Source organism: Struthio camelus, chromosome 3, assembly GCF_040807025.1.
Source record: "Struthio camelus isolate bStrCam1 chromosome 3, bStrCam1.hap1, whole genome shotgun sequence".
Classification (NCBI taxonomy): domain Eukaryota; kingdom Metazoa; phylum Chordata; class Aves; order Struthioniformes; family Struthionidae; genus Struthio; species Struthio camelus.
Window position 1 is genome coordinate 123,741,082 of NC_090944.1, and position 14,908 is coordinate 123,755,989.

Genomic DNA, 14,908 nt, shown 5'->3' on the forward strand with positions numbered 1-14,908 from the left:
TTTAAAAAACACAAAATGAAAAAGAAAACGTAAAATTCATGCAGATACACGAAACTGCAAAAAATCCAGTAACTATTTAAGTCCAACAATATACTCGGGTAAAGAAGTAGTGAAAAGAAATCAAATGGAGAAGATTAGGCAGAAAAGCTTTAAACTCAAGATGAGCATCCACACTGGGTCTGTACTTGCAAGCGCTGAGAATAAAGACGATGTTGACTCACAGACTCACTATCATGTGGATCCAGCAGCCTGCTGATGTTTTGCATCATAAAATAAGTACCAGCCTCCAGCTTGCACAGATCTAAGTTATTGCAGAAGACCAACATCTACTCAATGCAGTGTTCTGCTCCATAACAGATGCCCAGTATACATTTTGAGGCTGTGTTACTACAAAACTGGAGTTGTTCTCAAACTCTAACAGACCCAATTCTCTCAGCTCAAGCTGGGAGTCAAATAAAAGAAAGGGACTTACCCGTGTTTCTCTGGACTTGGCACTGATAGGATTTCACTGGTGTTTTCATCAATGGAAAGGACCCGAGCAACATATTCTCCACTTTGCTGGAAATTCTTATAAACAGCCACTTGAACTGTGCATTGGTCACTGCTGCTTCTCAGCCAAGGGCTCAGGATGACTGGACTTGGGCCATCTGATGCATTGAGGAACAGGAACAAACCTAGGACAGATAAGGCAAGAAGGGAGCTTTATAAAAACAACAAACAAACCCCCAACAAATAAGGTACAGATGAAAACTTGTAATTTTTATGCCAAAGCTCACTCTGTAGCCTTTTCTTACTTCCCAGGCAGCCAACCATTATCTTTGCCAACAGTCTGGAAAGTTTGCTCATTTTGTATTAATCTTATGAATATCTTCCTGGGAAAGAACATTTCAGCTCACCCCAGAATGGGTAATTACTTTTAGATTTAACCCCCAAAAGAAGAAGTGCAAAGTGGACAAAGCCATAAATATTATTGGCAGGGAAAAACATCAGACAGTAACAACAACAACAAAATCAACCAACCAATACTCTTCGAAAGTTAAAGCCAGGAAGATGATCAAGTGGGTTTGCATTCTTGTTTTTAATGTACCTATTACTTCTGGACTTCATCCCCATCTCTGCAACTTCTCAGATGTGGTCTACATCCAAACATTAGGGCCTTGGTTCAATGGAATCCCGACTTGCCAGCTCAGGTATATATTTGTACTTTATAACTGATCGGGTTTGCTCGCCCATATAAAAAGCATATTCAATAACCCTAGTTTTGTTCTTCTATAAAGAGAAGAGCGCAGAATTTTGAAGCCATTAGAGTCAGGCTAAAAGTCTGACATTGTTTTATTTTTGTCAGCAATTCATTCTAACGTGCTAATTTTATATGCAGCTAATCCACATTAAATGTTTGATTATTATCCAGTACATTGTATCTCTTCGCCAAATTCTGTTCCAATGCAGTTTGAGGCTTATCCAGTGGGACAGAGGTAATGTCTTTTCAGCACGCTGTAGCTCATTACAGGTAAGTCAAATTATTCCCTTTTGGCAGTTGACCAACTTACCAGATTTCCCACAGAGCAAGCACATTGGGGTGTATAGTTAGGTAAATGAAAGTGAACAACCCTTGAATCAAGGTAACTTGTGATATTCCACAAATTTTTGTAAAACTGTCAGATAATCAGACAACGAGGTTTCTTTTCCTGGACTATCCATTAATAAAGCACGTCCATTAATACTTGAAACATTCAGATCTGATAAACACTTTAATTTCATAGAGGGAGAAAGTATGGCCCAAAAGGGACTGAAGTCTAACGCTCTGCTTAAGTGCACACCAATTTTAACAGGAGCAGAAACTTCTTTTTGTAAATACCCAGGTTGAGACTTAAGAGCAATGATTTTCAAAATGGCTGAGCATATATAACCCAACCGTCTGCTAAGCATTCAGAAGGTCTAAGAAGTCCTGTGGAGCTGTGATTGGAACCTGCTCACCTTCACCTTGATCTCTAAACTGTGGACCATTATGTGAAAAATAGCCTTTCTGAGCTCCCATGATAGTCCAAGGAGTAGTTAATCTCATCCTAAAATGGATCAGGTGACTAGCTCTTTTGACATTTTTATTTCTCTCCACTGAACTGAGGATGATGAGCTCAGATTTGGACATCTTACTGTCAGATGAGAATTGAGAACAGGTTAATTGCACTCATGCTCGCAAGACGTCCCCTTTGCAAAAGTCTGACTTGGCAATTTGTCTCTGGTCAAGCAGTGTAATAATGGAAGGTCTAAAAAGGAAACACAGATTCTCGTTAACCAGCATGTTTCCCTCCCATACACACATTTATCATAAGGAGCGCTTTGGACATATTTGTCAAAAGCAGCTTCTTGACATTGGCAGCAAGTTAATGACATATCTCAACTAGAAAACATTTGTCCTGTAAGCAATATACAGAAATTCAGTATGTACAGCCTTCTCGGATGTTAAGGTTTTAAGTGGAGAGGAGTGAAATATAGTCACATAGTTTTTTTTAATAACAAGAGTCCTTATGTGAAATAATAGCCTTTAATCTAGTTACTAAAGCAATCAATTGATGAATTTAACCAAACAACTCTATTATTCTTAGTTATACATACACAATATTTTTGCTGATCAGTAAAATAAAAACGAAAAACCTCAGCCATGTGTATCATACTTCCCTGTCTCTGCCTTCTGTTGCAAACAAAAGAGAATTAGACCACTAAATCTTGTAGCTTTAATTGTACCATCCCCATAAGTACACTGAAATCTGTGACATGAAAGGGAATAAAGAGATTTCTGCTGGTGGCAGAAAGATACTAAGCATTGCAATAATTGCTGATGGTAACTTGGCAGGTGCAAGAGCCATTTGCTCATCTTACTGCCTTGCAACAGGGAGTAAAATTTTAAAAATAACAAATAAACAAAGAGACAGCTCTTGTTCTTTCTTTTCTTGCAGTGGGTCTGAATAAAGAGAACTTCCAAGGACTCATCCTGACGTGGGACCAGATTTGGAACATCAGTGACGTTTAGTAGTAAACAAGACTGGCTGCTACAGCAAATCTGTTAAGCAGTCACTACTCTCCTGTATTTTGGCCACTTCTTATTTACATGGTTGGCTCTCTACACACTTGGCTTATTACTCATCATGTGGCTGACTCTACTTACTGAATTATATTGCCCAAAGGAATGTAATTTTGCTGTGGTTGAGGCTACCCAGCTATACTCTCACAGGATGTTAAGAGGAATATCTCCACACTACACTGTTCTGAAGCAGTGCCTAGAAAATCACTCTGAGGGATACAGCTATTATGCAGTATCGGCCTTACCACTGGTACACAGTCCTGCCAAAAATCTTATCTTAGAGTATACTTTTGAGGAGATCACCTACTTGGGAAAATACTGGAGCCATGACAGAATGCCCTCCTTTTTTTTTTTTTTTTTTTTTTTTTAAATACAGGAGAGAACATACGTAGCTTTGCTCTTGCTTTTGAAAACTCAGCTATCTCATGGGTTACATCACTGTCAGCTGTGGTATTCTCTTTTTGCCCTTAGTACTAGTCTAATTCATAAATGCTAAGGAAAGAACTATCAGAACTGCATTTGGCTCTGCTGTTATTGGAATTTTTTTCTAAAGTTAAAATGAGAGGGACTTGCTGTGAAATTATATAGAAAACACACAGGCTTTGTTACACAGCAGTATCTGAAGATTCCTGCTCACAGACCACATGCTAGATCTGCTCATTACTGAGCAGACCAGTGACTTCCTGTAGTGAACAAACCTGATGGCTGTAGTGTGCATTACACATACTCTTTTCTACATAGACAGACTCAAAATACCAATTCGGACAAATGCAATTTCATGAATTTGTCTTCTCTAAAGCATACACAACCTATCTGCCAGTTAACCACATACACACACACACATGCACGCATACAGAAAACAAATTGCTGACATCATCCAAAAATCTTATTTCAATAAAGTTGACAGGCCTTATGCTACTGAAATCGATGGCTTCGAACCCGCAAAGGAATAATTAAGGTATCTGAGGTGAAAAATGACGCATTTTGAACGCTGGTCCTCGTACTCCTCCCCTCCCTCAGAGGAACGGTGTTTTAGCCATTTCCTGCCATGAATTCACATGACAGACTGGCACGGCATCAATGCAAGCACTATTTCTAGGATTAGATCATATAATGCTACTTAAAGAGTAAAGGAACACGATGAAATAGATCCCCTCTTCACTGTGAGGGACAGAAGATTGTTTTGCACCAATGTATTTTTGGGGCAAAATTAGAAGCTAGATTTTCACTTGTTTACGATTGCTGTATTTCCCTCTCAGAGATGGGAATCTAGGTGGCAAGCTGTACCCAAGATTGCTGTGTGGATCCTCAAGACTGTAAGATTCCAGCAATGATTTCCTAGCACTTATTTTCTCTTACTAGCTCACAGGTCTAATAAGGCTCTTGGGATCTCACTGAGTGAGTACCTAGAAAAAGCACTGCAGCTTCAAACAAGCTTCTGCTGGTATTTAGATACCAAGGGATATAATCTGAGATGAAAGGTTCCTTCCTGGTATATGCCGCCAGTATTATATTCTACTACTCATATGAATGAGTGGTTAAATATAAAACACCACAAAACATAAAATCAAGCTCTTTTCCCTCTCCATTTCTTCCCAACTGAACAACATGAATAGGTGGAAGGGACCCACATTTAACAGCTTTGCACAGCATAGGTTTTGTGATTGCTAAAATGGAACAGGACTCTGAATGGTCTACTTACTCTTCAGAAAGATGTTCATCAGTGAGACATTTCAGGAGTTTTCTGTTACAGATTTTGAATTGACTCTAGCTGCACAGTGTAGTGCTGGCACTAAAGAGGTACAGTTAAATAATTAAATTGTAACTAGATAAACAGCTTCAGACCCAGGCACTTAGCATTTCCTGGTTCATGAGCTCATTCCTCACGATAACTCAGAACCATGTGGCGGCAGCGTGGACTGCATTCAGTACCGAACACATCTATTTGCATTATATGACAAAAACCCTAGTAGCTAACATTGCTCTGTGTTGTGTCAGAGACAGCTGGTCTAAACTGCAAATACTTTATTTTCTAACACTCCCCTTAAACACTCATAAGCTGTGGGAGAAACTTGCCAGTGTTACTCAGCTCCTAACCTATTTTCTCTCTACTGTTTTAAAACCTGCGAAACAGAATGGCTTTCTTCAGGCTCATGTGTCTCTTGTAACTTGCTGTCACTTCAGACAAACACACATGAAAAGATATTTAAGCTTAAGGACAAGGAATTATTGCAGTTAACATGAAAAAAGCTGCTGTTAATCCTTTGGAAGCTTGTTTATGGTATTTTAACATGTGTCACAGAAAGGGAAGGACAGGTTTAGTAGCAATATGTTTTTGAGATGATGAAGGCAACTTAAATTGGGCTGTTCAGGACTGATGAGGTAGCAGGAGTATTTGTAAAGAAGAAAACTGATGCTAATGTACTATTCATATGCAGATACATTATGAGTAAAGCACCTGTCCACAGAAGTTTTCAAGTGAAGGGGTATAGACTGATCAGACAGCAATTCAAAACTGTGTCAGCAACAAAGACTTCCTGCCACCTTTGACCCAACAGCCTTGTCTGACACGGATGCAGAGAACATCTGCAATGAGGTGAACCTGAGATATTTAAAAGACAAAACTCAAGAGCCATCACTTGGCACTAGGAGTTGGGCAAATTTACTGCCCTATGTTTACCCCTTCCAAAAGCTAGTTAACTGATAATTACCTAAGAGCTTTGAATTCACCTTGCTAACTGTACATAGCCCAAGTCCTTCCCAGCCAGTCTTCAGGGCAAATGCAGTAAAGAGCCAGGTCGCGTTCTTCTGCTAAACAACGTCATGTTGATAAGCAAGGTCAGTTAATCCCTATTGCATCCTATGACCTTTTTGAGGCAGTCATGTAGCAAAGATGGTTGTAGCCCAAAAAGGCAGCAGCTTGAGAAGTTACAATGGAAAATAAGGCTCTACAGGGTATAATTGCTGCAGGAAATGCCAGTCTGCTCTTTTAGGACGTGCAAACGGAGCCAGCTCCTCCAGGTCTAAGGTTCTCAGTATTAGATGTTCTTGCATATCAGAAATCACACATTCAAACATGATCATAAAGAGGTGACATCAAATAGGACGAGGGGACTTAAAAATCAGTTACAGAAGTGGCACGCCTTAGAATTCATGAAGAAGTGAGAAGTTCACATTATTTAAAATAATATTTAACAACATATTGAACAAATTCAAGCCTACAATACACACACACAAATACACACACAGAGGTAACTGATGCAAATTAAAGCACCCCCCCCTACCAGTTCAAGGAGATATTTTCTCTAGTTACCAAAGACCACAGTTTTGTTAGTGTAACTTATTGTCTAGAAAAGCAGGGCTCAGAACAAAGCTAGGCTGACTTAATCTGATCGCAGTTATAAAGTGGCAATTTAACAACCCTTTGCAAAACTGATAGACTGTTATTCTGAATATAAACTCCACCTTCCTACTAAAAGGCTTTTATTACCCTTTGCATACAAGTTCAATACCCCACCAGATTAAATTAGAGCTGTAAAAACTATTAACAGTCAATGTCTGTTAGGGACTGAAAAGGGAAAAAAAAAAGAAATCCAACTTTTACGGTCTTTGGTGATGCTGACTGGAGAGGACATTTCCACGAGTATCACAAAATATTCCACAGAGCTGGGCTTTGGCTTCTTCATTTTACACTCAACGTTCAAGTTAGCTATTCAAGCAGAACTCTCACAGCAGGAGCTCAGTAGCTGGTGAAAGCCATGGAAGAGCTGGGCACTCACTACTTGAGTAACAGCACGGAGAAAAGACATTGGCAGATTTTTTCTAGGTTTAATTACAAAGATTTTCGAATTGCCTCATCGAGCCATCAAAATGTCCTGAACACTAAGAATGTGAATAGTTTCTAGTACTGAGTGCAATGCAACTGCATAAGCACAGCAGATGTGCAACTTGCTTTACTTACATCTGACCTAAAATTCATGAAGTAACAGACTATGAATTATAAAATTTGGAGCTGAACAATTCTTAACAATCTAATTATGGTAACTGGGATGACATCTTACCTCTTTTGAAGTCAATCAGAGTTCTCGCCATTAACTTAAATAGAACCAGGATTCCACTCCTAACTCTTAGTAGGTACGTAAGCATGTTTCTCTAGATGATGCAAGAGCAATTCAGAAATACTAGTGAATTCACAGAAACTCCTGGGGGGGGTGTGATACATTTCAAAAATGGGCAAGTTAAGGCAGAGAGATTCAACAAATGCAGACAGACATGTGGCCAAAACAGGCATCAGCGCAGAGACCCGCAAGTCTTTAAAGAGTACCTATTCAGGCATTTTTAATTTCCTAAACATAAAAAGGGGAAGGGGAGGGTGGCACTGAAGAATTAATCAAGTGGAAGAAAGTCACAATCCGTCTTCTGTGAGACATCAGGCATATTTGATTTGATGATTCCTCTTAAATTCAAAGCATTCACTCATGTAAATCCGTGTCCCTTAAACAACCAGTATTTATTATGATCCCTGAGAACTGCAGCACTATATGAAGTTAAGAAACAGGAGCCATCCCTTTTACCACACTCCAGTCCCACAAAATTTCCCTGTTAATCTACCTAGTCTTTTAAAGCAACTCTGAAGCCTTACATACACAGGCAGTTGCCTCAGAACAGTGATCTTCACCCAGCTCTGCTGTAAGTTTCCTTTTTGCTTCCCTAGGACTCAGACTCCTGTGTGAGCTGAAGTCCAAAGGAATGCTATTAGACTAGAAGCAAAACATATTGTCGTTATTTATCAGTTTAAATTGCAATAATCACTAGCACCCCCATATGGCAAGCTGAATTGCATCACACTATGTACTCTAGACATGCAACAATAAAAGATGTTTTCCTCCCAAAGCATTCCAGTCAGTTTTCTAGTATGAAAAAGTCAGAAGGGAGAAGAAGAAAACAATTTAAAGCTCCAGGTATTGCCTTCAGTAATAGTAGCTAGAGCCAGATGCTGTTACAGCCCAATTCCTAAATGACTCAGCAGTGTTTGCTCCCAGCTGAAAAGCACTGAACTGAAAAAAGCAGTTAGTTAATTAAAAACTTAAAATTCAATGCTGAAATTAAAATCTTTCCTGGAGAATGACAAAAGAGTGTTTAAATAATTCAGCCCTGCGCAGCTGATTAACCAATATGCATCTTCTCTTCTGGTGTTGAAAAAGGCAAATGGCAAGTTACTTTGAGATCTCTGTTTCGAGACTAGGTGATTGGAGAACTTCCCATTATCAAGAGCAGGAAATAAAGACTTAGAGGGAAAGCTCCCAGGAAGCTGGTTCTGTCAATAAGAACAGAGAGGCAGAACGTGTTTCCAAAGCTTCACAGTGTGCACAGTAGTTAAGGGGAGGATGAGAAAGCCTAATGCTGTACCTCTAGTTACCACTGGGCTCTGCAGTGTGCTTACTTGATTACATTCTGGAGTCTAAAAGCTTAAAAATTAATAAGTCTGACAATACTCTGACGCACAAGTATCTGAAAAGAAACGTGTCTGGAACAGAATCGGTATTACAACCATTCACTGTGCAGTAACATCAGAGCTCACAAGAAACAAGCAGCAAGCATTGTGAGTTATTCCCTTGAAGAACTAGAAACAGAGTTGCCAACTCTGCACACCAGTTTTGTCTGGCAGGCCCATTTCCACACATTTGTTAGCTCCAGGGGTTCCTTATATTTTCCATGCTTTTGTAAGTTGTTGTTGCAGGGATGCAAAGAGAAATGAGTGGCTTTGCACAACAGTTATAGGATGGAAAGAAATGGAGGTGGCAGAAGCTTGTTGGGGCCTGCTCTTCTCATTCCCTCTTATGAAAACAGAACTGACTGCTGCTTTTCCTTCTACTGATTCAAAAACCCCACTCAGTATATATGTAGAGGAGGAAAGTAAGCTTCACCTACACACTCCTTGTCAAGGAACAGATAAGAAAGGGGACAACAACTATCAGTCCCCAGGCCTGACAATGAGTTAGAGCTTCTCTGAACACTGACAGACATAGCCAAAAGATGCACGATAGTCAATGAAATTTGACAATTCATAAACACACCTCGATATTAGTGGATTTCATAAATTTGAATTTCATAAACTTTTTTAGATAAACTACGACCCAAATCAGCTTCCCATAATAAACATCAATCTTCCCTGAACCCATGAGAAATCCTCAGAGTTCTTCCTGTTTTTTATGTGTCAGAATAGATAGAATCACTGGCTTTGTTAACAAGGAACAGCTTATTTAAGAAACAAAACACATTAACCTCCTTTACAATGACAGATAAATAGGCAGGCTTCTTTACAGCTTTCATCTAAGCTCCTTTCCTTTTTTATTTACTGGGCCCACAACTTCTATGCCTCACCTATGCAAGGCACAGGGATATTTAAATAATAACTGATTTAGTTCAGCTCATTCAAGAGAAACTGAAACAATGATTAGATCACAATCATAGATTTCTGACAACAGCTCCTTAAAATAACAGAGAGATAGACACAACGTGTCAACTACAGTGTAGAGCAGGTGCACCCAGCAGAGTCCTTTTAGTCCCGGCCGCTGGGCATCTGTACATTATACGTTCTGACTGCATGTAAAGGTGAGATAGGCTGGACATGCACTCTCCCCCTGTACTCTCTAGATTTTTGGAAGGACAGCCAAACGTATAGGCAAAAAAAGAACTGCAGTCTCTTGGTTTGACTGTAGAAACAGGAGTCCAGGAACTGACACATGATTAATTCTCCCCAGGCCTTCATATCTTAAACCATTTGAGCAATTTTAGAAAGTGTTATCCAACAACACAGTTAAACTTCACATTTGGATAGCATTTTTAAAGTTCAAAACATCGCGTAAATATTAACTGACTAAACCTCAGGACTCTCAAAATCCATCTTTCATATGGGGAAACACAGCTCAGAAGGTGCCTTGTCTACTTCATGCAGCAAATCAAGTACCGCATAGAATTAGTATTTTGAACCACTCGACTGCCAACTATGTTATCTGTGATGGCAAAAATCATGTGAAAGTGCTGCTTTCACCTGCTTCTTGCAGTTAGCTCTTTAATTAAAATTCTACTGATATGTTTAATTTGTGAACTAAAATAGATTTCCTTTTTTATTATAGAGGTAGTGACATAGATGAAGGAGGATGATTCAGATGAAGGTGATGCGTCTTGGTGGGATCAGAGCTCAGATTAGACTCCAGAAATCTGGATTCACTTCTGGCCTCTGAAGGGCCTTGCATTACAAGGAAGGAAATGCCCTGCCCATATAACAGAATCATTGACTCACATGAACTGGAAGGGACCTCTGCAGCTCTCCTGCCCAACCTCCTGCAGCAGACTAGGGCAGCTGCAGCTTGGTCCAGTCACATCTTGAAAGCCTCCGGGGATGGAGATCCCACAGCCTCTCTGGTGGTAACTTGCCCCAGCACCGCACCACCCTCCTGGTGGAAAAGTCTTCTCCAACGTCCAGCCTGAGCCTCCCAAACTGCAAACTGCAGCCACCACCTCTTGTTGTATCGCCTTCTTGCGTTGTCTGCTGCTACTGAGAAGGATCGAGCTCTGCCATCTTCATATTTCTCCATCAGGAGGTTGTAGGCTGCGTCCCTCTCAGCCGCCTCTTTCCCAGCCTCAGCAAGGCCAGCCCCCTCGGTCTCCCCTCAGGGGTTATGTGCTTGAAGCCGCTGGCCATCCTGGCAGCCGCCCCGGGCCCCGCCAAATTCTCCACATCCCTCTTGACCTGCGAAGGGGAGCTGAGGCTGGACACAGCAGCCCAGCTGTAGCCTCACCGCCACGGAGCGGGCAGGGATAACAACTTCTCTCGGTGCTAGTCATATGCCTCCAAACCTCACCCAGTGTGCTGCCTACCCTATTTGTGATGGTTAGTGTCCTCTGTGACCCTCGGGCCCTCTCCAGCAGGACCGCTCAGCCCACTACTTCCCAGCCTGCGCTGCTGCAGGGGGCGGCCCATCCCAGGTGCAGAGCGTCTCACTCCTCCTCGGGGGATTCACAAGGTTCCTGTTAGCTCAGTCCTCGAGTTTGCCGCGGTCCCTCTGGAGCAAAGCTCTGCCGTTCGGTGTGTCAGCCAAGCTCCCCGTCCTCTCAGTTTGGTATCATCCACGAATTTGCCCCGTGGCTCATCATCGGATGAGGATACTGAACACTACCAGCCCCAGGACTGACCCCTGGGGCCAACTCTGCTCGTTGCTGGCTGCCACTGGACATGAAGCCATTCAGCATGAGCCTTTGAGACTGACAGTCCAGCCAGGTTTCAACCTGCCCAACAGGCTGTTCACCCCCACAGGCTTCCTCCCCTCCCCAGTGACAATGCTGGGGAGATGGTGACTTAAGTCTTCCTGCAGTCCAAGTCAAGTACATCCACTGCTCCCTCCTTGCCCACACAGTCAGTCATTTGACTGGAAGGCCATCAGGCTGGTGACTTGTCCTTGATAAATCCATGTTGACTGCTCCCAATTATTTTCTTGACTAAGAGGAAGTGCTCCATATTCCTTCCAAGGATTGACGTGGGGCAGACCAGCCTCAAGTTCCCTGCATCCTCTGTTTTGTCCTTCTTAGAGATGAATATAATGCTGGCTTTTTCTGGTTGTCAAGGACCCCCTTTTAGCAGGAATGATTTCTCATAGATATTAGACTTTACAGTCACCTCAGACCACTCCTCAGCACCCTTGTGTGTAACCCCACCCCATGGATTTGAATAAATCCAGCTTCTCTAGGTAGTCTCTAATTTGATGCTCTCCACAGTGTTAGCTGCCCCAGTCCTGAAACCATGCTGTTACATGCAAAGGTCTGGGAGCAGTCTTTACTTGCCAAGGCAAAAAAAAAAAGGCATTGAGTACTTCCATCTTTATAGTATCATCAGTCACTAGGCTGTTATAAATGTTATCATCTCTTTCTAAAAATGCTTTAACATGTACTGAGGAAGAGTAATGTATCATTTTTAATATATATTTCTTTAGCACCTAGGAGTCTCATTGAAGGCCAAACCTCTTTACCTAAGACAACACCTAAGACAGAATTTTGCATCAAAGAGCCTAAGAGAACGAAACAAAGACAAGTGGTAGCTGTGAACGCACAGACACTGACTACAGTACACAAGAAAACAGTGAGGAGCTTCAGTCTTATCAATAATGAGCAAAGCACATTTATCTCATAAAAAAATATTTTCCCTGCATCACCAAGCTATAAATTCCTCTGCCTCATCTGTTCTCTTCAGTTTGCTATTCTTACTTGGATTGCATTGCGATTAAGTTAGAAACAACATTTCTGGTGGAAAGGAGCCATTTCTTCTTTAGTAGTTCTGCAAACTGCCTCATACACTCCTGGACTCCAAATAAAATGACCTGACTGGAATAGTAAGGACACTGCTCTTTCCAGCATAAATAACCAAGCTCTGCATTCTTCTTGCAGGCAAATACCCAGAAGGCTTCAGTATGGGTTTTGCATGAGCATGGATCATAGAAGTTCGGGACCCCAGTGAACATTATGGATGAATTGTGCAACTCTTTTGCTCTAAAACACACAAAATCAAAACCACAGAGGTATCTGCCCACTGAACAAAGCATGCCAATCATTCTCACACGTTATCAATCCCACCTTCAGAATGCCTTTAAATCAATTCTACTTTTACAAAGATAAATTTTTATCTTAAAAAAATAACAAATTTGGATAGCACAAAGCCTAGATATAAAGGAGAAACTTCACCTGGATCAATTAAACAGAATTAACCACAGTTCATCACACTAGCTTTCTTCTTCATGGAACCACCAGAAAAGAACCAGTCAAAGTGAGGAAGTGATACACGTTATTGTTAGGGGGGGGAAACGGGGAAGCCCCAGAAAGTGGTACAGGCTCTTCTGATCAAACTGCATCCAGTTTTCATTCTTACTGAAACTACCTAGTGAGAGTGATTCAAATATTCAGAGTTATCATTTGGTTGGCATTCTGAACAAATTACCTTTAGCTCACTGACATTCTAATTTCCTAGAAACAGACAGAGTTATGTTAAGAACGTTATGATTCACATCTCTCCTGCTTGGTTACAATTACTCCATCATCTTTCCACTTCCCTAAGATATAGGCTAAATGAGAAATTCCATTCTATTTGTTTTCTGTTGGCTCAAGACAGAGAGAACTATTGTCTTATTAAAAGAGTATCTCCCTACTCCAGTTTTAGCCAGGAGATAGCAGAACAAGGACTGGATGGTGGAGTGAATTTGAAAAGGCTCACAACCTGAATTTACTCAGCCCAGGACAGCACTCGAGTTTAGAGGCTGTCTCTATCTGACAGAATGATTTCAGCTGATGGTTTCAGGGAGTCCATATCTCAAAGCCATTACTGTTATCAGCACCAAAGCGAGACATTTTGGTGATGTAAATGTCACTTGCACGGTTCCTGCACTGCAGATACATAACGAATTTATGAATTTTGATCTTAGTGTTGTTAGACTCCACCTGCATTAAACCGTGAATGCCTCCTAGCGCTTACTCTTATAGAGTAAAAACCCAGTGAATGTTACTTTTGAAATGAACAGGTGCATTAGTTAGAATATGCAAAAAATACAGAAGTGATTTAGGAGCCCAAAGAGCTCTGGCCCAGGCACGGGCCCATGCAAGCTTACCTTGAGACAACTATTCTTGCCCTTAGCTCTTCACTCTGACTCTAGGGCAGGGATGGCTTACTTGCTAGTGAAGCACTAGCAGGAACACTTCAGTTCACAGCCCAATGCATTGTGGTAACTTGGCACAGTGTTTTATCCAGTTTATACGAAAGTAAGAAGTAAACAGAAAGAATTTAAAGTACTTCTGGGAAATCATCCATACTGCCTTTAAATTCACAAAGGTCACTGGTGTTCTAGACGGAGCTGAGGAGAGATGCTTGAGACTTATTCTTAATGAGACTGAGGTGCTTCTAAAAGCCGGTAAGCACTGTACACTGCAAATCACTATATTATTAAGGGAGGAGAGACCTTACCTGTCAATTCACTTTTACACTGTTCATGTAATTTACTTACATTTTGCATTTCACCTGCAGGTCAACTTTCTTTGCATGACTATACTGCCTCCCCTTCCTAATTGGATGCATTAGCACAAGGCTGCCAAAACTTGTGGCAAGGGATAAGTTATTTAAACCCAGACAAAATTCTGCTTTCCTTGACTTCAAACAAAACCTCGTGACCACCTGTCAAATGATTCAATATACAATAAACCCATGTTTTTTTTAAAGCATCACTTCTGGCCTTAAATCAGTCTGACAGCCTTCTTTTAAGGATGGAAAATAAACTCCCCTAGGAATAAACTAGTACAGGCAGCAGACTTGTAAGCTGTAATACAACAATGAAGAACAAACAAACAATTTTTTGTGACATTCAGCCTCATAGGATTTACCACTATCGCTTTTCAATAAGCTGAGTCCTACACAGAGTGCATGTGCTACAATCTGTTACGTAGGTGTTGGCAGAGACTCCATAAAGGCTACAGGAGATACTCAAGCTTCATTGAATAGCTCCCCCTCTCTCTTCTCTTTTCAGATAAAGGTAAATATTCCAAGTTCATATACAGTAGAAATACACCACTGACAGAACATCACAATGGAGGCACTAATAAGCCCATAAGTATTTGTGCATATATGTCATGTTTGACAGCATGCACTTTTACAGTTCCTGCAGGCAGTATATTTCATCATTACTGGCAAAGTTTTAATGTTTTTATTAAACTATTTATTTTAAAAGGGAATAGCATGTTTTTTTCTGTCCATTACAAATGCATAACTGATCCTGGAGGGAACACTGC

The 14,908-nt window shown here is 41.0% G+C and overlaps 1 protein-coding gene across 3 annotated transcripts in view; it reads right to left on the minus strand.

Annotated features, from left to right (window-relative positions):
* The window catches only part of ALK (ALK receptor tyrosine kinase), a 328,503-nt gene that overhangs the window by 173,944 nt on the left and 139,651 nt on the right, over positions 1 to 14,908 (minus strand). For all 3 annotated transcript variants that reach the window (XM_068940074.1, XM_068940075.1, XM_009690143.2), the window contains one exon: positions 473 to 674. In XM_068940074.1, coding sequence (XP_068796175.1) covers positions 473 to 674 — 202 coding nt within the window. The remainder of the gene's footprint in view (positions 1 to 472; positions 675 to 14,908) is intronic.